The sequence below is a fragment of the Squalius cephalus genome (genome assembly GCF_949319135.1).
Source record: "Squalius cephalus genome assembly, chromosome: 1".
In the NCBI taxonomy this organism is placed as follows: domain Eukaryota; kingdom Metazoa; phylum Chordata; class Actinopteri; order Cypriniformes; family Leuciscidae; genus Squalius; species Squalius cephalus.
Genome location: NC_137122.1, coordinates 38,285,800 through 38,306,305, shown reverse-complemented (window position 1 = coordinate 38,306,305; position 20,506 = coordinate 38,285,800). Strand labels below are relative to the sequence as shown.

Genomic DNA, 20,506 nt, shown 5'->3' with positions numbered 1-20,506 from the left:
CCTTAATAGATCTGTTTAATGTAATGTTCCTCTAGTTAAGTGTATGTGGGAAACCATGGCATGACCAAACCAAAGCTACTATCAGAGAAGTAATATTGGTCGGCTTATATCTGTAGTAGTGGCCATGACCTCTGTCTAAAGAAACCGTTACTTTAATTCAAGTGTATACTGACCATGGGTGGCTATACAAAAAATATATTTGATTGTGTAAGCGTGAATGCGACCATCTAAGATATTAGCAAATTACCTCTGTTTAGTGACCAAAACTTACGAGTTTGTGATCGTGAGACCCGCATTAAACGGCCGGCGTGAGGACCTCAAAGCGACACAGCTTCCAAATGAACGGGTAAAATATAAAGTAAAGCGTTAAATAGAATAATCAAATGTGCTGCTAAACTATATGACCAATAACCAATTGGCATTCCAACCTAAATTCAAGGTCGTGATAAAATGGACTCAGATAAAAGTTTAATTGGAATTCAATTACTTTGCCACGCTGAAAAGACAGTAACATGCAGTAAACCTTCACCCGCTTATTGGAAACTGTCGTTGGATCGATTGGGCAGGCCTTACAACATGCAACCAAATAATCTGTTAGTAATCGGATTGATGGCTCAATCAAACTGAAAAGCCCTCATGTAAACACCTTAATTGATCCGATGGAGCTCGATCCGAATGAAATTTCGATCGGATTGAAAGGGGTGTTTTTTTTCCTTTTCTAATCTGATCGAGGGGACATGTAAACACTTGATTGGATTGAAAACCAAAACTGAAAGGACTGTACATGTGCAGTGGCATAGAAATAGCATAATGATGTATGACGCGCAGAACGAGCTGTTCTTCTTGTCATATAAATGAGTGTCCCGTCAGTCATTCTAAAATTCTCCTTTCACTCTGCGTCTGTGAAGTGGAGCAGGACAACGTCCCACCAGTCCTTGTTCTTTTGGATTCTCATTGACAGAAGACTGGTTTTGGGCGTGGGGAGGGGCATTTACTGCGTGACAAATTTAAGCAGCATGATACAACGGTTCATATGTCATTGTCTCCAAATTATGTCAGAAATGGATCAATATTAAGTCTGCTGTTTAAAACAAATAAAGAACCAATGTAGGAGAGTGGTTATTTTGCGCAAACAGTGGAAAACTCTGCATATTCGTTCAGTGTGCGCATGTCAAAAAAATATTTCGATTTGAAGCTTGTGACATATACAGTAAATGTGCACATCAACCCGATCACATGTTTAGCGTTCATGTAAACACCACATTCAGATTCATCAATCGGAATGAATTCAGTCTGATTGAAACAAAAGTTGTGCATGTAAACACAGCCTATGAAGACTGGATTAATGATGCTGAAAATTCAGCTTTGACATCACAGGAATGAGTCACATTTTAAAAAATATATTAAAATAGAAAACAGTGTCCATGAAGTGTATAAAAAAAATCTTATTTTTTCAATCATATTTTTCAGTATTCATGTCATTTCAGTCATTGAAAAACATACCTTTAGCCTTATTAAAAATGACATATTCCTAAAATAAGATTTTGATCACCTTTGATCAAATAAAAATAAATAATTGCTTCTTTCTTATCTTGGTCTGTTCTTTTAAGGGTCTATTTAAGCATAGGTCAAAAATCCAAAAATGAAACGAGGAAGCTCTGTGGCATTAGTCAAGTGCTGCAATGCGACTTACATAGTATAGCAGGTCAGTCCAGCCCTCCATGGTGATGCACTGGAAGACTGTGAGCACGGCAAACAGGATGTTGTCAAACTGGGTAATACCATAGTTAGGTCCAAGCCAGTACTTTTTACATACTGTTCCATTAGGACACTGCCGAGCGCCAGTTTCATTCCCGCAAGGAAACTCCTCTCGGATTTCATCTGACAGAAAGAATAGGGTGTGAGATAGAGAAAAATGTGAATTCTTTCATAATTAATTAAATTGTGCTACTTGTGATTGTGACATTCCATGCTCTCCAAAACTGGCACTAAGTGACCTACCAGTGACTCTGTCAAAGCACGTGGTATGAAATTTGCCCATATAGAACTCTAGACCAATGATGGCGAACATGAGAATGGCAAAGAAGAGCAGCAGACCGATCTGCAGCAGTGGGATCATGGCTTTCATAATGGATTTGAGAACAACCTGCAAGCCTAGAGGGAAGAGAACAAGCATATTGACATTGTCAGAGGTTTTAGTGTTTGTTTTTGCAGCATAAAATTGGATTACAAAACTTGAAAGCTTGTAATATGGCACAAAATGTATCATGTAAACTGTGCATCATCATACTTCAAATATACTAAATCAGCATATAAAAGCAATTCTTATGAACTGTATATTCAAGTCTTCTCAGATCATGAGATAGTTTTGAACGATGAATATAATGATATTTAATCTTCCCCTACACCAAGCCCTCAAATCACAGTTGCGGTTGCATTTTTAAACCGATCAAATTGGTCACGTGACATGCAAGAATTAATGCCATTTGTCATCAGCAGGGTTTATGCAGGTTTTTTGAAGATACATTTAAGACATTTTAAGGCATTTTTAAGACCAATTAAAGAAAATTTAAGGAATTGATTGAAGGGAACACACTATGTCAATATGTTCTTTAAATGTAAATGTCTAGGGAGAAACACAATGAGTTGGATTAACAACACTTCACAGTTTAAAAATACTACTTTCAACAGATATTGATTACTTTTTAATTAATTTTACAAAAAAAGCTTGACTTGTTCTGCTTCCACCCACTAGAAAATGGAATATATTTTACTGTACTTTCTGATCACACTGCACAAAAGTGACATTCTTCCTCTGTGTTTTTGTCTTGTTTTCCAGTGCAAATATCTAAAGAATCTTAAATCGAGATGCATTTACTGAGATACAAAATGACAAAATATGAAATCTTGTTTTCTGTAAAACTGATTATGAAAAAAGTTTATGATTAAAAAAAGAACAAATATCTGCCAATGTGCTCAGAAAAAAATATCAACTTAATTCAAGTGGAAGTTTGGTAACTCTTTAATAGATATAGTATGCTCTTGTCCTAAGCATAAACTCACTTAATTTTGTATAATTTTTCAAGACTTCATTTGCATTTCAAGTAAATGTATCTAGATTTAAAGATTTTAGATATTTGTATTGGAAAACAGGACAAAAATACTTAGGAGGATATCAATTTTTCTTTGCAATGCATGCAACATTTAATGCCATGACTATGAATATATAACGTTCTCCTATGATGTAAGACCTTTTTAAGCCTATAATTTGTGTCAGGGTGAATTAAGACTTTTTAAGTCTTTTGTAAGACTCGCAGAGAGCCCGCTTCAGTGACTTCAAACCTAGTGCGATGCATTTTTGTTTTGTTCTTTTTGGAGCTTAGGAGTACAAATCACATCCACTTTCATTGTACAGATAGCATATAATTAGGGATGCACTGAAATGAAAATTCTGGGCCCGAAAAATAAATGATTAAATTCAATAATTTTACTAAATCTGAATTTTAAAAAAATATAAGCCACTTTTAAAGTAACACACAAAAATTGGACAGAAAATAAGCCTATATTAAAATAATATTAATTATCAATATATTAATATCAATATATTATTATATTATTCTGAATTCAGTACTATGAAACAGAATCAGATTTAATAGATTTATTTTTTGACTAATTATCAAAATAAAGTATAGACCTAGAAAGCTATTGTTATCAGAGCATGTGAGCAGATAGCAGGGAGCGGATCGGTGAAAAAGAGGGTATCGTCATTTTACCAGCGTTACCCAGCACGGCTTACCACACCATGGTACAGCACAGAAACTACTACAGAGAAATTTAATCTCAGCACGTCTCAATCTCAATGTTATTTGAGCGGACTTTGCTTTTCCGGTGAGTGTGAACGGTCCATGTGGAGCGTTCGCTTGGGCCGGAGAAAGCGCAGCGCACACATGGAGCGGAGCAGTCGCTTCGAAGTTGTGCACCTTCGGAAGTGGAGCTGCTCGCAAGGTTACAAAACATGCTGCGCAAGAGTGGAACCTGAGCGTTGAACATGGAGGGATGGGGCGGCATATTTTTGGCTTATATTTTCGATCATTTTCGACAGTCGAAATTTCGGTGCATCCCTACATATAATACATCAAATTGAATCAATTGGAACAAATATGTTACTCACTTGGAATCCCAGACACAAGTTTGAGAGGTCTCAACACTCGAACAGCACGCAGGGTCCTCAGGTCAAAGTCTGAGCCCACTGTTGACAGTATTCTGGAGAGAAATAACGTTACAGAATGAATTATAGAGGACCAAGACAACACAAAGTCAGTCACGAGGACTGACTTTTACTGACAGTTTAGATTTTTTTTTTTGTTGAGAAAAACGTGTATAAATGGAGACAAAGGTGCATGAACAGAACTCATGTATATCGGTTTACATCGAGATTAAGCTAATGCCCATTCTGAACAATGACAAAATTAAAATCATAAATGATTGTATTAATGATTACCCATCGTATTTGAGTCCATGATTCACATACTGTAGCGTACAGTAGATGTCTGACCAGGTGAAACCTTAATCCAGTAATTTAGGATTTAAATTTTGGGCATTAGCATTCTGAACACTGACAAAATTAAAATCATAAATTACTGTATTAAGGCTTCACCTGGTCAGACATCTATGCTACAGTGTGTGAATCATGGACTCAAATACGATAAGCAGTGGGCATTAATGGTTTGAGAGAGGATGGCACACACTGCCCGTCCCCCCGCAAATGTCAAAGGTCCATGCGCAGAGAATAGAGACAAATATGGGTACCGCTGCTTTGTATTCATATGACCTTTATTTGTGCAGGAAAGTCACTGGAACCTGATTCTCTTTAGTGATAACATGCAGAGAAGAACAAAGACGCGAATCCAACTGAATCAATAGAGCATGGATAATGAAACATATATATGACACAGGAATTTTAATCAACATTCAAACCCACAGATGTAGCAACAAAATATCAGTTTTATTGCCACACGAAGCCTGTTTTTGACGACAGTTGACAACCTAAACTTGCTTCATTGTGCATGACATTTAGTAAAATGTCCATTGAGATATTTTAACCTGTCTAAAACTGCTTTCATATGAGTGTCAACTGTTAAAGAAAGCTGCTGCCATCATCTTTGTCTTTAGTAGAACAAACTAAAAGCAACTAAGGGCATAGAAGAAAAAAAAAAGCAAAGGACATAGATGCAGAGAGGCAGCAATCATGGAGGTTGAAGGAAGACTAGTAATTCAGTTAATATTAATGTAAATTACTGGGGATGGACAGAAAGCCAAATGAGAAAGAAAGGGGAGAGAGAGAGAGAGAGAGAGAGAGAAAGAGAATGAACAGAGCAAAAGGGGAGGCGAAGAAAGAGAGCCAAAGGGGGTTGGAGGAGGAAGAGGGAACAGAGAGAGGGGAGGAGCTGGATGAGAGTGAGAGGAAGATGCTGACTGGCTGATTTATTCCCATCTCTCCTCGTCTATTTATAGAGCTGCAGTCTGAGAGCCACCACTGTCAGCTGTACCTGACTTATTATACAACACTTTCTCTCCCGTTCTCTAACACACTAACGCACTTATTTCTCTATGAGGGTGGGGACTTTTCATTGACTTCTACTGTTTTATAATGAGCTAATGATATTTCTGATTTGTAACCTTAAATCTAGCCCTCATGGAAACCCTTATATTTTCCTTAAGAATAAAATAAAAAATAAAAAAAATCCTTATGGAGACTGTTGGCAGGTAATTTCAGGTTTTACTATTGAGGGACATTTGGTCCACACAATGTGGGGAAATCCTGACTCACAGCTCATACACATTAACATCATGTATACACATTAACAAACATACACATACACAAATAAAATGACCTAATGCTTGAGTTAACATTTTAAATGACCCTAAAAAAAACTGAAACTAAAGTTAAACCATTCATAAAACACAGATTATTTGTCTTGCTGTTTACAATTTTAGTGCACATTTTGAAACAAAACAAAACATAACAAAACAAAACTCTGTTGCAACCAATGTAAACATGTTGGTGTCGTGGCCTACCTGCATGTAAACAAAACAAAACTAAAGACAAAACAAAAACAAGACAAAACAAAAATCTGTTGTAACACTGTGAACATGTTGGTGCCGTGGCCTACATGCATGTAAACAAAACAAAACACAATTAAATTAAATATTTAAATAAAATAAAATAAAATAATAAAATCTGTTGCCTTTACTGGAGAACACAACCTAGCACAAAGCCCCCAGGTAATTTAAGAATGAGACCCTTAAATGAGACCCTGTTGTAAAGGTATACATAAAACTGTTTCATCCACTAAACTGGTGTGCTAAGAGAGAGGCTTTGCTGTTTTGAGGAGGTTCAGTAAGGTGAACCGTGGGTGTGTGGGCTACAGTGGAGACCCCAAAGAATCTGACAGATTGGGTTTATGGCATACAGAGGAGAATTCACAGGTGTTTACACTGCACTGACATGGGGCGGCCCACAGGGAGACATGTGCCAATCCATCTCACCACAATCCCAGACACACACTGTGAGTGTGGGAGAATGTGTGTACGGCTAGGTGTGAGAGAAAGCGGCAGTGTTTTTTGTAGCAGTGAATGTTAATGTACCCTTACGAAAAAGAAGCATACTTAAAGTTCATTTTATGAAGTATACTTAAGTAATGTTCAAGTATATTTTTAAGTATACTTTATGAAGTAAGTATACTAATGTCAATATGTACTAGTAGTAAACTTGTAAGTGTACTATTTTAATACCGCTTGGGACTAAATTGGCCCACTTTTAGTATATAAAAGTATATGTTTAAGTGTACTATAAGTGTAACAGTAGTAAACTTTAAGTGCACAACTAGTTCATAATTGCGTTTCTCATTTGTACTGCAAGTGAACTAATGGGTATACTAGTAGTTTACTATTTTAATACTTGTAGTATACTTTGAAGTATACTCTCAGTAAACTACTAGTTTAGTACAAGTTTTCTTTAAGTGAACTTAACATTATACTTAAAGTTTACTATTTATATATAATTTTTACACTTGCAGTAGGCGTATATTACTATGTTCAAATGTTATTTTTTATACTTGAAAAATACCTTTAACTGTACTTAAATTTTAAAAACATTTTATTAGCTTCATGCATCCTTTTTTATCAACACTTGAATGTTGGCAAGTTTCATAAATAAAGGCAACATTTTAAACAAAAAAGTTGAGAAAATCACATTTTTGTCAAAGACTACGCCTTGATCAGATTCAGAAATGTGATCAAAACACAGATGGAGTAGATCGAGTCCAACACCCCCACAACTTCACAGTCAATTTCTCTTCATGGTTTACACTTCATTTCATTTGGAAACATTAAGCAGTTTTGATTTACAAGCTGTTTAATGATCACATTATTTTACATTTGAGTGAGCAATATCACTTGTTTCAGTTTCTTTTTCTCCTGTGTTTTGATCCGGAGATTCTATACTAGAAGATGTGTCATAGCGCCCCCTACCGTATAACAGAGAAAACATGGATAGCTGGAAAATTCAGTCAATGGTGGGGAAAGAGTAAAGTAGTATTAAAGTAAATTCCTATGTGCACTATTAGTGGACTAGCCTATACAAAAATTCAGATACGCAGAATTAGAAACATATCTGTTTTATATCAATACTTTAATCAATATTTTTAAACAATGTAAGTTTCATAAGACTGTATATGAAAAAATAATGTAAAAAAAAAAAAAAGTATATTTTGATATACTTAAAAAAGTATCTGGCTACTCGATCAAAAGAGTTAACACAACTACAAGCCAAGTATACTTTGAATAATTAAACTTTTAAGTATATCTTGATCAAAAGATTGAGTACAAGTATAGGCCAAATATTCTTGGACTTTTCTCTCAGTATAAGTCAAGTACACTCAAGTGTAATTAAGTATGTTTCTGAGAAGTACATAAAGTCTATTTTTGAGAAGTATATAAAATGTAGACTGAAAGTATGCTTTCTTCTTTTTAGTTGAAAAGAAGTATACTAATAGAACACTTGAATAAACTTATTTTTCATAAGGGAATTACAAGATCAGGTTCAGTTCCATGCTTATTTTATTTACTCTATAATCTATTCCACCCAAAAGCTTGTTACTATATAAACTTGAACATGTTAGTTTATAAGACAGTGTGTAATATTATGTTTAAAAAAAGTATTTAATAAGCTACTCAATCAAAATAGTAAACACAGCCTAGAATACCTAGAATACTTAATTATACTTTTAAGTATATCTCGATCAACAAGTATAGGCCAAATATACTTAGACTTTTCTGTCAGTATATGTCAAGTATACTTAAGTGGAATTTGAAGTATATTTCTGAGAAGTACATAGAGTATATTTATGAGAAGTACATAAAAAGTAGACTGAAAGTATACTTTCTTATTTTTTAGTTTAAAGGGGGGGTGAAATGCTATTTCATGCATACTGAGTTTTTTACACTGGTAAAGAGTTGGATTCCCATGCTAAACATGGACAAAGTTTCAAAAACTAAGTTGTACGTTTGAAGGAGTATTTTTGTTCCAAAAATACTCCTTCCGGTTTGTCACAAGTTTCGGAAAGTTTTTTTCGAGTATGGGTATGTGTGACGTCAGATGTAACGGAATTTCCTTATATGGGTCCTAAGGGCACTTCTCCGGTAAGATCGCGGCCGCGCGCGCACTCGTAGACTAGAGCAAGAGAGTGAAAGCAGTTCGCCATCAAAGCGCCCTGCCCGGCTTTTGGGAAGTCAATGTCACCAAAGAAGTGTGTTTTTGGTTGCCAGGGCAAGACAACCCTGCACAGATTCCCAAAGAACCCAGCGTTAAGGAACCCGTGGATGGAGTTTGTTTTCCTGAGCATAAACGGAGTTGTGTAAAGACTGTTGTTCCCTGCATTTCGACGATGATTGTTTTATAAACAAAGCCCAGATCTACGGATTTGCAGATCGTCTAATGCTTAAGGATCGAGCAGTCACAATGATAAAGGTTCGCGGTCGTGCGTTGGAACCGGACGGTGAGTAAAACTGTTTGTTGAACAAATGTCTCTGTGTGTTGTCACTAGCTTGGCGCGTTAGCACAGCTAAGCTTCGCCCACACGGCCCGCCCCCAGCCGCCCGGTTTTTTCCGGAAAGACTCGGTACAGCCTATCTTTCTGTTAAAAATTTAATAAAACAAAATACTTTTTGGAGATATGAAGGATGCAATATTACTCTATAGGTACTCAAGATTAACAGGAGATTGAGTGAAAATGAGCATTTCACCCCCCCTTTAAAAGAAGTATACTAATAGCACACTTGAATAAACTTCTTTTTCGTAAGGGTAGGTCAGTGCTGCTACTAGTCAAAACACCGTTTAGTTACCAAAACTGTATGAATACTGTAGCAGCAGTGAAGTCAAAAACACATTCACGTTCTTTTTGTTTGTTTACACAGAGTCGATGAGGATGACAACTCCCACAACAGACTTCCTCACAATACACCATATCCCCATAGCAACTGGCAATTCCTCATTCAGACAGTTTCTACGGTTACTGGGCCCTTCTCATTCATAACTGTTTCCATGGGAACAAGAGCCATTTCTCATTGATAGAATCTTAGCATCAATGTGCTAACAAGGCAAAAGGAGGGGTTTGATGGATCTAAAAACATACAGCATCTACATACTCTGCAATATGTCCAATACACAGTAAGATATTGTTTTTACAAAATTAAATAGCCATAGCATAATCTCTACATACATATGCAGGAAAACAAACATGTTTAGTCACCGTGAAATATTAAAGTGCCCCTATTATGGATTTTTGAAAAGGACCTTTCATGTAGTGTGTAACATGGCTCTAATAGTGATGATACACAGGGCAACTTTTTGAGCAATGTTGCTGGGCAATCTTTCCCATTGAAAATGGGCAATACATTTCTATCTGGATAATTTAGATTGGTCGTGGGCCCTGTGTCTCATCTGGTTGCCCGTTGATGACAACATTGCCCAGCAACATTGCTCAAAAAGTTGCCCTGTGTATCATCACCTTTAGTGATTGAAAACATCCTGCCAAGTTTTAAATCTGAAAGTGCACCACCGTATATAAAGTTATTGTATTTCAAAAGTAAGAGTCGACTGAGTCAATGAAATGAATCGTTTTTCAAAGGAGTCATAAGCCGTTTCGTTGTGACATCAAGACGAAACATTAGCATATTGCCCGCCCACTTATTGCGCGCGCAGACACCAGGGAAAACTTGAACTTCAAACACTGCAGCTGATTCCTGTGGATACTGAATAGCATCATGTCGAGAAGACGCTGTGCTCTACAATGTGACGGTAAAGCCTTTTTTTTTTTCACTGCCCAAGGACGAGCATGAGAAGAATCAGTGGTTAAAATTCATCTTTCATCTTTCAATTCAGAATTCATCTCGCAAACCGCTTGCTCTAAAAAGATGGTATTCAAAATACTTAGTTTTGAGTTTTATATTGTGTTGGTCTCCTGCTAACTGGTTAACTAACATTATTACTGTCTTAACTGAAATTCTTCTGCTGATCAGTTGTGGGTAGGGTGACCACCCGCTTTGCGTTGTAACGCACAGCATTTTCACCCCTTGTCCCGCACGCTGCATATTGAGAAAATGTCCCGCATTTTCATCAGTCTGTTGGTTTTTAATTATCATATTAAGAAAGTGTGCATGCGTTCTTTTGCCTTTTTAAGAAAGCATTTTATTTATTCTTTTTGCGGCGTAGTTTTTCAACTATATTTAACAGCGTCTCGTCAGAAGTACAATTACAACCGCTGTTTTTAAATCCTATCCAATGGTTGAAAAGAAAGGAGTAAACACGGTCACTAGTAGGTTGTGACGGCTATCAATCAAAATGTGGAAAAATTTGAAACGAAAACAAAAATCGTTCCATATGTTCCCTTCCCTGTCAGAAAACAAATGGATAATTCAGTAAATTAAAATTTTAATTTAACAGAATTGATCAACTTGTTGCCTGCTGTGGTTGTTTTAATTCATATCCTTTCTAAAAATATGAAAGTTTTTGGTTTAATATATTCTTAATATATTAAATCTCAATTAACTAATTTCATGTTGTTTTATATTTTATTTGTTCATTATTTATTTTGTTGGATTTTAGTTGGACTTGGTCAGAACTGTTTCAAAAATAGTTATCTGCATGATGCCTGCTGCATTTGGACAGTGATGTTGAATTTAAATGACACGTAAAATAAAGACATGTTATGTTACATTGTGATGTAATTGTTCTTTAGTCCCTTCCAGAAAAGACCAAGTATTTTTATCTGCTTAAATGCAGAATACAAATGTTTTTATTAAGTTAAATAGACATTGTATAACAGTTTCAGGTTATGTTTTAGTGTTGGTAACATGTCCCACATTGTCCCACTCAAACTTGAAATTTGGTTTGTTTGATGGTGGTCACCCTAGTTGTGGGCCACTAATACCTTAAACTGTGTCTATTAATGCAGATTGTCTGTCATTCTCACTACTTTGAGTAAATATTAAGCATGGAGCAAGATTTGTTTTACCAACGTTTATGTTTCATCAGTCATTCACGCTAGACCTCGGCTAATGTATGCACTGTTATTGATACAGTTTCCTCATGTTCACCGCAATAAATTAGAAAAATACTTGGTAAATAAATGAGTACAAGTAAAATAATCAGTTTGTTGATGGACATGCACTTGTTAATGCTGATGGTGAGGAATTAAAGTTGCAACATCTCATAATGTACCTCAAACTGAATAGTGCATCACTGAGAAATGTCCTGCTCGAGTCGTCCTTGCGATGGAGGTTCGGGTTGAATAACTAGTTCTTCCAGTGTTTCATCATTGGACTCACGCTCGCATTGATATGGTAAAAATCAACGTCATTGTTCGTTACTGTCTTGACTTTAGTTTAAAAGGATCATTTTAGTTTTCCTATTTCTCTGTGCATGTTTTTAAGGAAAGCAAGTCAAAGGTTGTTCTGAAAGAGTTTTGATGTTAGCCAATCCGTTTTGGAAATGGTATGTGAAAGTCATGTTAAGAGTTTTAATGTTTAATATTACAGCCTGGTGTGGTGACTTAGGAGTGAGGAATAAGAATAAGTTGCAAAGGATAATAGGACGCCAGCGAACACATATTGATAAACTGTATTTGCTGGCAATACACAGAAAAATAAGAAGGGATGTATCTGAATCCACACCCCACTTAACTCTAACACTTCCATCTGGAAGAAAGTATAAGGTCCCAAAATTCCCTAAAAAAGTATATAATAACATTATTTTATACCAGTGGCAGTTAGAATATTAAATGAAGGGACTGGGGAAATGAACTCTTTTTGAGAATAATGTTCACACAGTAATATTGTGTATAACTTGTTTTTATGAAAAGCCAAAGGAGAATTTCCCCATTGGTGGACAATAAAGTTGAAACTAACTAACTCACTAAATACATAAGGTCCACACAAGGTAACACACACACATATTTACATTTATACATTTAGCAGACACTTTAATCAGAAGCGACTTACACAGTTGACTGAGTAGGGTGAACTTGACACTAATAAATTCCTCGGGTAATACAAGTACAATCAATGACCCTAACTGAAGGCATATAATTAATATATGTGATAAATTGCATAATAAATAGCATAATTTGTTTTGAAAAGTGAATTTAATGTTAAAACAAATGCATATGTTACACCTAAATGTGAGGTTTAATTTGAGATAATTTATATTATATTATATATTACCAATAGTAATGTGAAATGAATTCTAATTATATATCTAATTATATATATATATATTAGATATAATTAGAATTCATTTCACACTATTGGATGCAACCTCAATCAAATATTTCATAAGAAAATTATTCATATTTTTGGAACAGCTAATCCATTGGTGTACAGGAAGGTCTTATTGCAATGCTTTGGCTATTTTCATCATTTAACCATGACCACTGTGTGCATAAATGATGTTTTTGTGCACTCTCTGCTTCATGTTGCAGCTGTTTTACATCAGATTTCAATGTGTTGTTCAGTGTATTTCTTTCGGAAAATAAAGAGAAAAAGGGAAAAAGAGAAAGGGCTATTAATGTGTGTTATATCAAAGGACCAGAGCTGAGGTGTAGAGAGGGGACATATCATTTCATCTTCAAAGTGCTCCTCAACTGAAAGACGCATCCGCCATTTACCTTCCACAGCAAAGAGAGAACAGCTGTGAGCAGAGAGAAAATACCAGCATGTGAGTGTGTGAGGAAAGAGAAAGTTCTTGTGTCTCAAGGTTTTGCTGGATGATTGATCATCTGCAGTAGTGAAAAACAGGTTACTGCAGCAGCTCCTGCATAGACTGATTTCATTGGCTTGCTCTGCTTCTCCTCTCTCTTAGTCTCACTCTCTCACACACACATACAAGCCACTGCTTGTTTCCAACCTACTGCTTCTCCGGTTGCATCTTTCCCTTTCTCTTCTCTTTCTCCTCTCTCAAACATGGAAAGACAAACCCAAGATCACGCTGAAATTCATTCCACCAGCCACAGCTTCTCTTACCCGGTTCCCTTTTCTCCTTCACCCTTGCTTATGTATTTATTTGTCCATCTTATTCGATTTTGAATTCTGAAAATATGCACATACATCTGTTAAACTGAACAATTGCTCAGCCTACTTCAAACGTTCACTGTGCACATGATGAAGACTAAGAATAGAGTGAGTAGAGAGAAAATGGCTGCAGCAAACAGGGCTATAGCTCTCCTCCCTACTGCAGCCAACACACCCTCTGACCCATTTACACACAGACACACACACACACACAGTCTCTGAAAGATCAAACAGGAGAATCTCATTATGTACGTACACATATAAACACAAATACATACATTTGTGTTCAAAATAATATCAGTGTGTTTAAAAAAGTGTGTAAAGCTCAAAATCCTTATAACTTATTTCAATACACACAACTTCATTGAGAACACTGCACATTCTATTCGAAATCAAAACGTATCAAAAGAATATGTGTAAAAAAAAGATAAAAAAATTTTTAATCAAATTTGTTATTACTTTATAGAAAGTGAAGAAAAAGGAATATTAGGCTGTTCAAAAAAATTGCAGTGTCTGCATTTTGCTTTACAAAGTCAAACATTTACTTGTATAACCACGGTTTCAGAGAACTGCTTCACATCTGTGTTGCATGGAGTCGACCAACTTCTGGCACCTGTGAACAGGTATTCCAGCCCAGGACAACTGCACTACATACCAAAATTCCACTGTATTTCTTGGGGGGGTTTTTTTGCCTCAAAAACAGCATTTTTGATGTCATCCCACAAGTTTTCTATTGGATTAAGGTCCGGGGATTGGGCTGGCCACTCCATAACGTTAATCTTGTTGGTCTGGAACCAAGATGCTGCTCGCTTACTGGTGTGTTATGGGTCGTTGTCTTGTTGAAACACCCATTTCAAGGGCATTTCCTCTTCGGCATAAGGCAACATGACCTCTATAAGTATTTTGATGTACTCAAACTGATCCATGATCTGCTGTATGTGATAAATAGGCCCAACGCCATAGTATGAGAAACATCCCCATATCATGATGCTTGTGCCAGTACTCACAGGTAACTTTAGATCTGCTTTGATCACCCTGGAGCTGATCATTGGCTGAGTCTTTGTCATTTTGGCTATTCTTCGATCCATTCGAATGGTAGGTTATGTTTCCACGTCTTTCTGGTTTTGGTTGCCCTTTTAAAGCATTTGATATCATTTTAGCTGAGCAGCCTATCATTTTCTTCACTTCTTTATATATTTTACCCTCTCCAAGCAACTTTTTAATCAAAGTGTGCTGCTCTTCATAAAAATGTCTGGAACGGCCCATTTTACTCCGATTTTCAGAGAGAAATGCACTATAACCACCATGTACAGTACAGTACTGCCTTTGTCCTTAAATAAGGGCCACTTGTTTGACAACAGTTTTTATTTTGAATATTTATATTCGGTCTGCAAACTTCTCTTTGCTAACATCAAATATGCAAATAATAATTAATAAAAATTGACAATTAACAATAATAATAAAAAATTATAATAATAGCATTTAATAATAAATTAGCATTTCATTTGTATATATTTTAAGATTTTAGTTGACAATGTGCTAATAAGACTTGTGTCTTTAGGTTGCACATCTATCCTGTTCTATCATCAATCATATTGTCCCTTTTAAAATAATTATGACACTTACTATACATATTTTCACCTAACATTTTATTTTGTTAGGTTTTACATAATTGGACGAGATGAATATGCCAAAACTACAACAATGACATTGTACAGTAAAATTTGGTCATTCAAAAGTAGAAATTTGCAAAAATATCAGCTTTAAATTCTCTATGAAACACCTTGTAATTTCACCTTGAGCACAAGGCTTAAAATGTCAACCCTGTTAGAATCAACCCTGTTTTCTCATAATTATTAATGTTATATTAACTTATTCAAATTTACCTGAAGTAGCTATTCATCACATTTATTTGTCTAACAAAACGTTTAAAATCTTACAAAAGTTTACTGAAAAAGGCACCAGGTTCTTAGAATAACACAACCGCACGAAAACTCTGCACTTCTACCTCTCTTCAGTACAACTCAGAATATGACAGAGCTGAGAATCAGTTCACTGCTGATGTGACGGAGCACGTCACATGATAAATGTTTTTGCCACACATCTACCTCCTGCACATTTTTCAATTTTCACAACACCCACCATGCGTTAAACTACCAATAACAACGCATGATGAGATCCAGCAGTTCTATGTTAGTAATCATGCTAACTGAGCTACAATGGTTGATCAATCAAGCTTGTGGATTGTAGGTCAAGTGGCAATATCTGCCTGAGCCAACCTTTTAGCACCTCTCCTTTCAGTTCCTAGTTCTCTAAATTACAAACTAAATTGGATATGGGAGCGAATCTGATGTATGCAGAGAGGGATGGAAAGGCTAGAACATATGCTAGAGAAGTAATGTACTGCAAAATGATAGGCAGTGCAGACATTATAACACTATAGATTCAATTTCACAGTATTTTTTTCAGAAACATACAATACCATTCAAGGGTTTCAGGTAAGACATTAAATTGACATTAAAAATATTTTTCATTTAAAAAAATACTTCTATTTTAAAAAAATCCTGTTCTTTTGTACTTTCTATTTCTTTAATTTCAGTATTTATAAATGTTTCTTGAGCACCAAATCAGCATATTATAATTGATCATGTGACACTGAAGACTGGAGTAGTGAAAATTCAGCTTTGCCATCAAAGGTTGAAATGACATTTTTAAATATATTAAAATAGAAAAGTTATTTCAAATGGAAATAATATTTTACAACATTACTGTTTTTACTCGGGTAATACAATGTTTCATCAAAAAAAAAAAAAAATGCAGCCTTTTTGAGCATAATTTACATCTTTAAAAAAATCAGTAAAGAACCTTAACTGCCCTAAACATTTGAACAATTATCATTACCATCAGATGCAGATCAGGAAACTCATAAGATCACATTCAGCAGGGTACCCAGCTAACAGGGAACTTCCTCAGAACTTTGACTAACATTTTGGCTCTCATAAGTTCTCAACAAACATTCTCCAAGTAACATTAATAGAATGTTATCTGGTCTTTAATAATGTTCTCAAAACGTTCGCACGTTTATATATATATATATATATATATATATATATATATATATATATATATATATATATATATATATATATATATATATATTAACTGTTTAAAACTGTTTTTAGAACAATTTTGTTTGGGAAAAATTTAACTGGTGCACATGAACTATTATAGAATCTGAGCCTCAGTATTGGCATCAACCATTCTGATTATCTTAAAAGTGCAACATCAACTTAAATGTAAAAGCCTGTTCACTGTAAAAATGAATACGCTATATCTAATCAATAAAAGTGTGGCAACAGATTACAAGCAATATTATTAATTAAATTTAACAAATTAGAATTGAGTAATAATTAATCAAATTAATTCCTTAAAAGGTAACCATTTGAAATGAGTCAAATTTACAACAATTTGTAAAAAAAAAAAAAAAAATGTATTGCCAACATTGAAGACACCTGATGTTAACAAGCAGAATCACTGAAGGAGAAAACCCTATATTTTAAGTCACCATTATGGTGATCAGGGTTTGTTTTAGTTGGGCTCTTGACCTTAAATTATTCACTTTAGATTTTGTTTGGCTGCTGTACCTGAGTTATAACAGCCAGATGAACAATGAGAAAAGGTGATCTGATGGTGTTGGTTGTGTTTTAGCATAATCATTATTTCACAATCATTTAACCTGAATCTCTGAACTCATATAGATCCCAATTTACTTGGAACCTAATTTACCAATTTAGGTTTATTTTATTAATTATAGCAGCACTGTTCTTGCACAGCATAATATTTTGAACTTTTACAATGTAATCCAAAGATTTCTTAAACGTGTCTCATATACAAAAAATATATTTTTTTATCATGATTTCGTTTTTAGACACACAGACATCAATAATCAGCCTGTGAATCTCAACAATGGTGACAATTATAAAGCATGTTGCAGTGCATTCTGGGTGCCACCAATCAAAACTCATTCATGGCTCCCATCATACATTGCTGCATGAATAAATAAATAATGAGCTTATGATCAGAGGTGATCTGATTGTCACCATTGCTGAGATTCATAGGTGAATTCTTGATGTCTGTGTGTGCCTACATAAAAACTTTTTTTTAAAGTTTTTTTTTTTTAATTGATTTGATCATATGGATTTCATTGAAAAGGCTAAAGATATTATGCTGTACAAGGACAGAGCTGCTATAATTAATAAAGTAAACCTAACTCAGAAGTTGGGCTCTATATGAGTTCAGTGATTCAGGTTAAATGATTGTGAAATAATGATTATGTTAAAACACAACCAACACCATCAGATCACCTTTTCTCATTGTTCATCTGGCTGTTATAACTCAGGTACAGCAGCCAAACAAAATCTAAAGTAAATGATTTAAGGTCAAAAGCCCAACTAAAACACACACTGATCACCATAATGGTGACTTAAAATGACGGTTTTCTCCTTCAGTGATTCTGCTTGTTAACATCAGGTGTCTTCAATGTTGGCAATAAAAAAAATTTTTTTTACATTTTTTTTTTTTTTTTTGTAAATTTTACTCATTTTAAATGGTTAACTTTTAAGGAATTAATTTGATTAATTATTACTCAATTCTAATTTGTTGAATTTAATTAATAATATTGCTTGTAATCTGTTGCCACAATTTTATTGATTAGATATAGCGTATTCATTTTTACAGTGTCCATGCCAAATTCAGGGTTACTAAACAATAAGTAAATTAATTTTCACATAGTTTTCACACAGACCAGGGGTCTCATTTATAAAACTGTGCGTAGGAACCTTACTAAAAGTGTACGTGCGCCCGAAAGCCAAAAATGGCGTACGCAAAAAAATATTCAGATTTATAAAACCGTTCGTACGCCAGAACCTGCGCAGAATTCACTTTATAAATCCCAGTCAGCAGAAGATTGTGCGTACATGCGTCTCCTCCCCGAAATAACCATATATGGAGCTTACAACGCCTAGTTTTACTATGCAGATCCTCATCTGCATATCATTTGCATATGATTATTCATCCACGTGATAACGTTTAACGGTACAAGACACATTACATTAATAAAAATCAAGTAGTTGCCTATCCTTGCCTTGTTTTTGAATACATAAATCAAATAGTGTAAAATACATTTCAGAGAAAGTTTTTCTCAATCTTTTCCACTGGCCGAATAGTATTTTTAATTGATTTATATTTTTAATGTAAACAGATAGGCCTTGGGCATTATTTGCACGAAACTATTTTCTCAGACAATCTTGTATTATCATGATAAGAAATTATCTCTGTGGTTAAAACATTTAAACACAGCATGCCACAGGAAAAGTGTTCAAAAACATCGCATCCACAACAAATATTTCTATTGACTGAATTTGAATATAAAAATGTTGTAACTTCTCAGTAATGATTTCATGTTTAAGTGCTTAACTCCATTAATTTGAATGGCATATTTAATCTAAATGTTTATATCAGAAGTAAAACATAGTTTAAATCATTATTTTATTTATTTAAACTGTTATTTGCGTCAGTTTCACTAAACGGCTCAACACGCTCGCTGGCGCGGACATTTAAGAAGGGATGGATATTTGCTTCAAGTGACAGGCTTGGTGAGTGAAATTATATTTGTATTATCATATGTTTAATTTCTTTAGATTTTCTGTCTAAAAGTGACCAAAAATACACTTAACTCCAGCTCACCATCGGTGTCGCCAATTCCCTTTGTCTCCAGACTGTGCGTACGCACGGCTCAAAGTTTGCTTAAAGGTGCGCACATTCTCCCGTCAAGTTTGTTTTTTATAGATCACAACCTTTGCGTGGGAACTGGCGTACGTACGTTTCCAGACCCGTTTTGTGCATACGCACGCTTTATAAATGAGACCCCAGTCCATTACTGAATTTTCGTTATTCGCTTGAAATGTTTTGGATACCTGAATTAATGCCCTATTAAAATAATCATAAAAACATCTAGCCATTTAAAAAATAAAGGAGTTCCCTTTCAAGGGAACTCGAGTATGTCAAAACGCTGTGGGAACGCCCCTGCGTGATTGTGGCATGAAGCACGTGTAGAATCAGTCCAATGGTGTGACGAGACGTCATAGGCGGGTGACGTCAGACCAGGAAATAGCTTCAGCATACCCAGAAACAGACCACGCTAGCTTCTGTGTCTGCAGCAAGCGCTCTCTGTGATACGGTCTCTGTCTATTTGGTGTTGTTTTGTCATTGCACAATCCCTGTCCCTTGCCCTTGTTTCCTTATGGGTGGGGACACACACAAACTGTGTGTAGCTTGTTTGGGAGTGGAGCATGCCCAGTCAGTTCTCGAGGGGGCTCACCGTGAGCATTGCGATAAGCTGTCCGTGAGGACGCTCCGCTCCCGCTGGGCGTTCTTTGAGGAGGACGGTTCGGTTCACGTTCCCCAGGGTGCGGGTCCCGCTGCTGCTGAGGCACAGCGGCGACGCACATCTTGGGGTTCGCAAATGGATCTGACAGAGGGGTTTGAGATGGGCCCAGCCCTATCTCTGCCTTCACCTGCCAGATTCAGTGCCTTGTCTCAGGGAGAAGCATGCGTTGCGGTTTCTTCTCCCTGATGCGAGGTACCAGTGCTACAATTATCCAGTTCTGAGGATCTGGATGTTGTAAGCATTGATGCAGGGGATTTTGAGGATTCGCCACCTCAAACCCCTGCTTATGAGGAGCTTATAGAGGTTGTGACTCGTGCTGTCGCTAAATTAAATAGAGTGGCCAGCCGAGAAACAGGAAGTTCAAAAGAAAAGTTTACTAGATGAAAGATTTCTACCATCTAGATCACAGCCTCCTCGTCGGGAACTGCT

At 35.7% G+C, this 20,506-nt stretch overlaps 1 protein-coding gene across 9 annotated transcripts in view; it reads right to left on the bottom strand.

Annotated features, from left to right (window-relative positions):
* The window catches only part of cacna1aa (calcium channel, voltage-dependent, P/Q type, alpha 1A subunit, a), a 120,986-nt gene that overhangs the window by 75,472 nt on the left and 25,008 nt on the right, over nucleotides 1-20,506 (bottom strand). For all 9 annotated transcript variants that reach the window (XM_079865367.1, XM_079865369.1, XM_079865370.1 and 6 more), the window contains exons 4-6: nucleotides 4,172-4,263; nucleotides 2,002-2,154; nucleotides 1,694-1,881 (exon numbers count right to left, since the gene is read on the bottom strand). In XM_079865367.1, coding sequence (XP_079721493.1) covers nucleotides 1,694-1,881; nucleotides 2,002-2,154; nucleotides 4,172-4,263 — 433 coding nt within the window. The remainder of the gene's footprint in view (nucleotides 1-1,693; nucleotides 1,882-2,001; nucleotides 2,155-4,171; nucleotides 4,264-20,506) is intronic.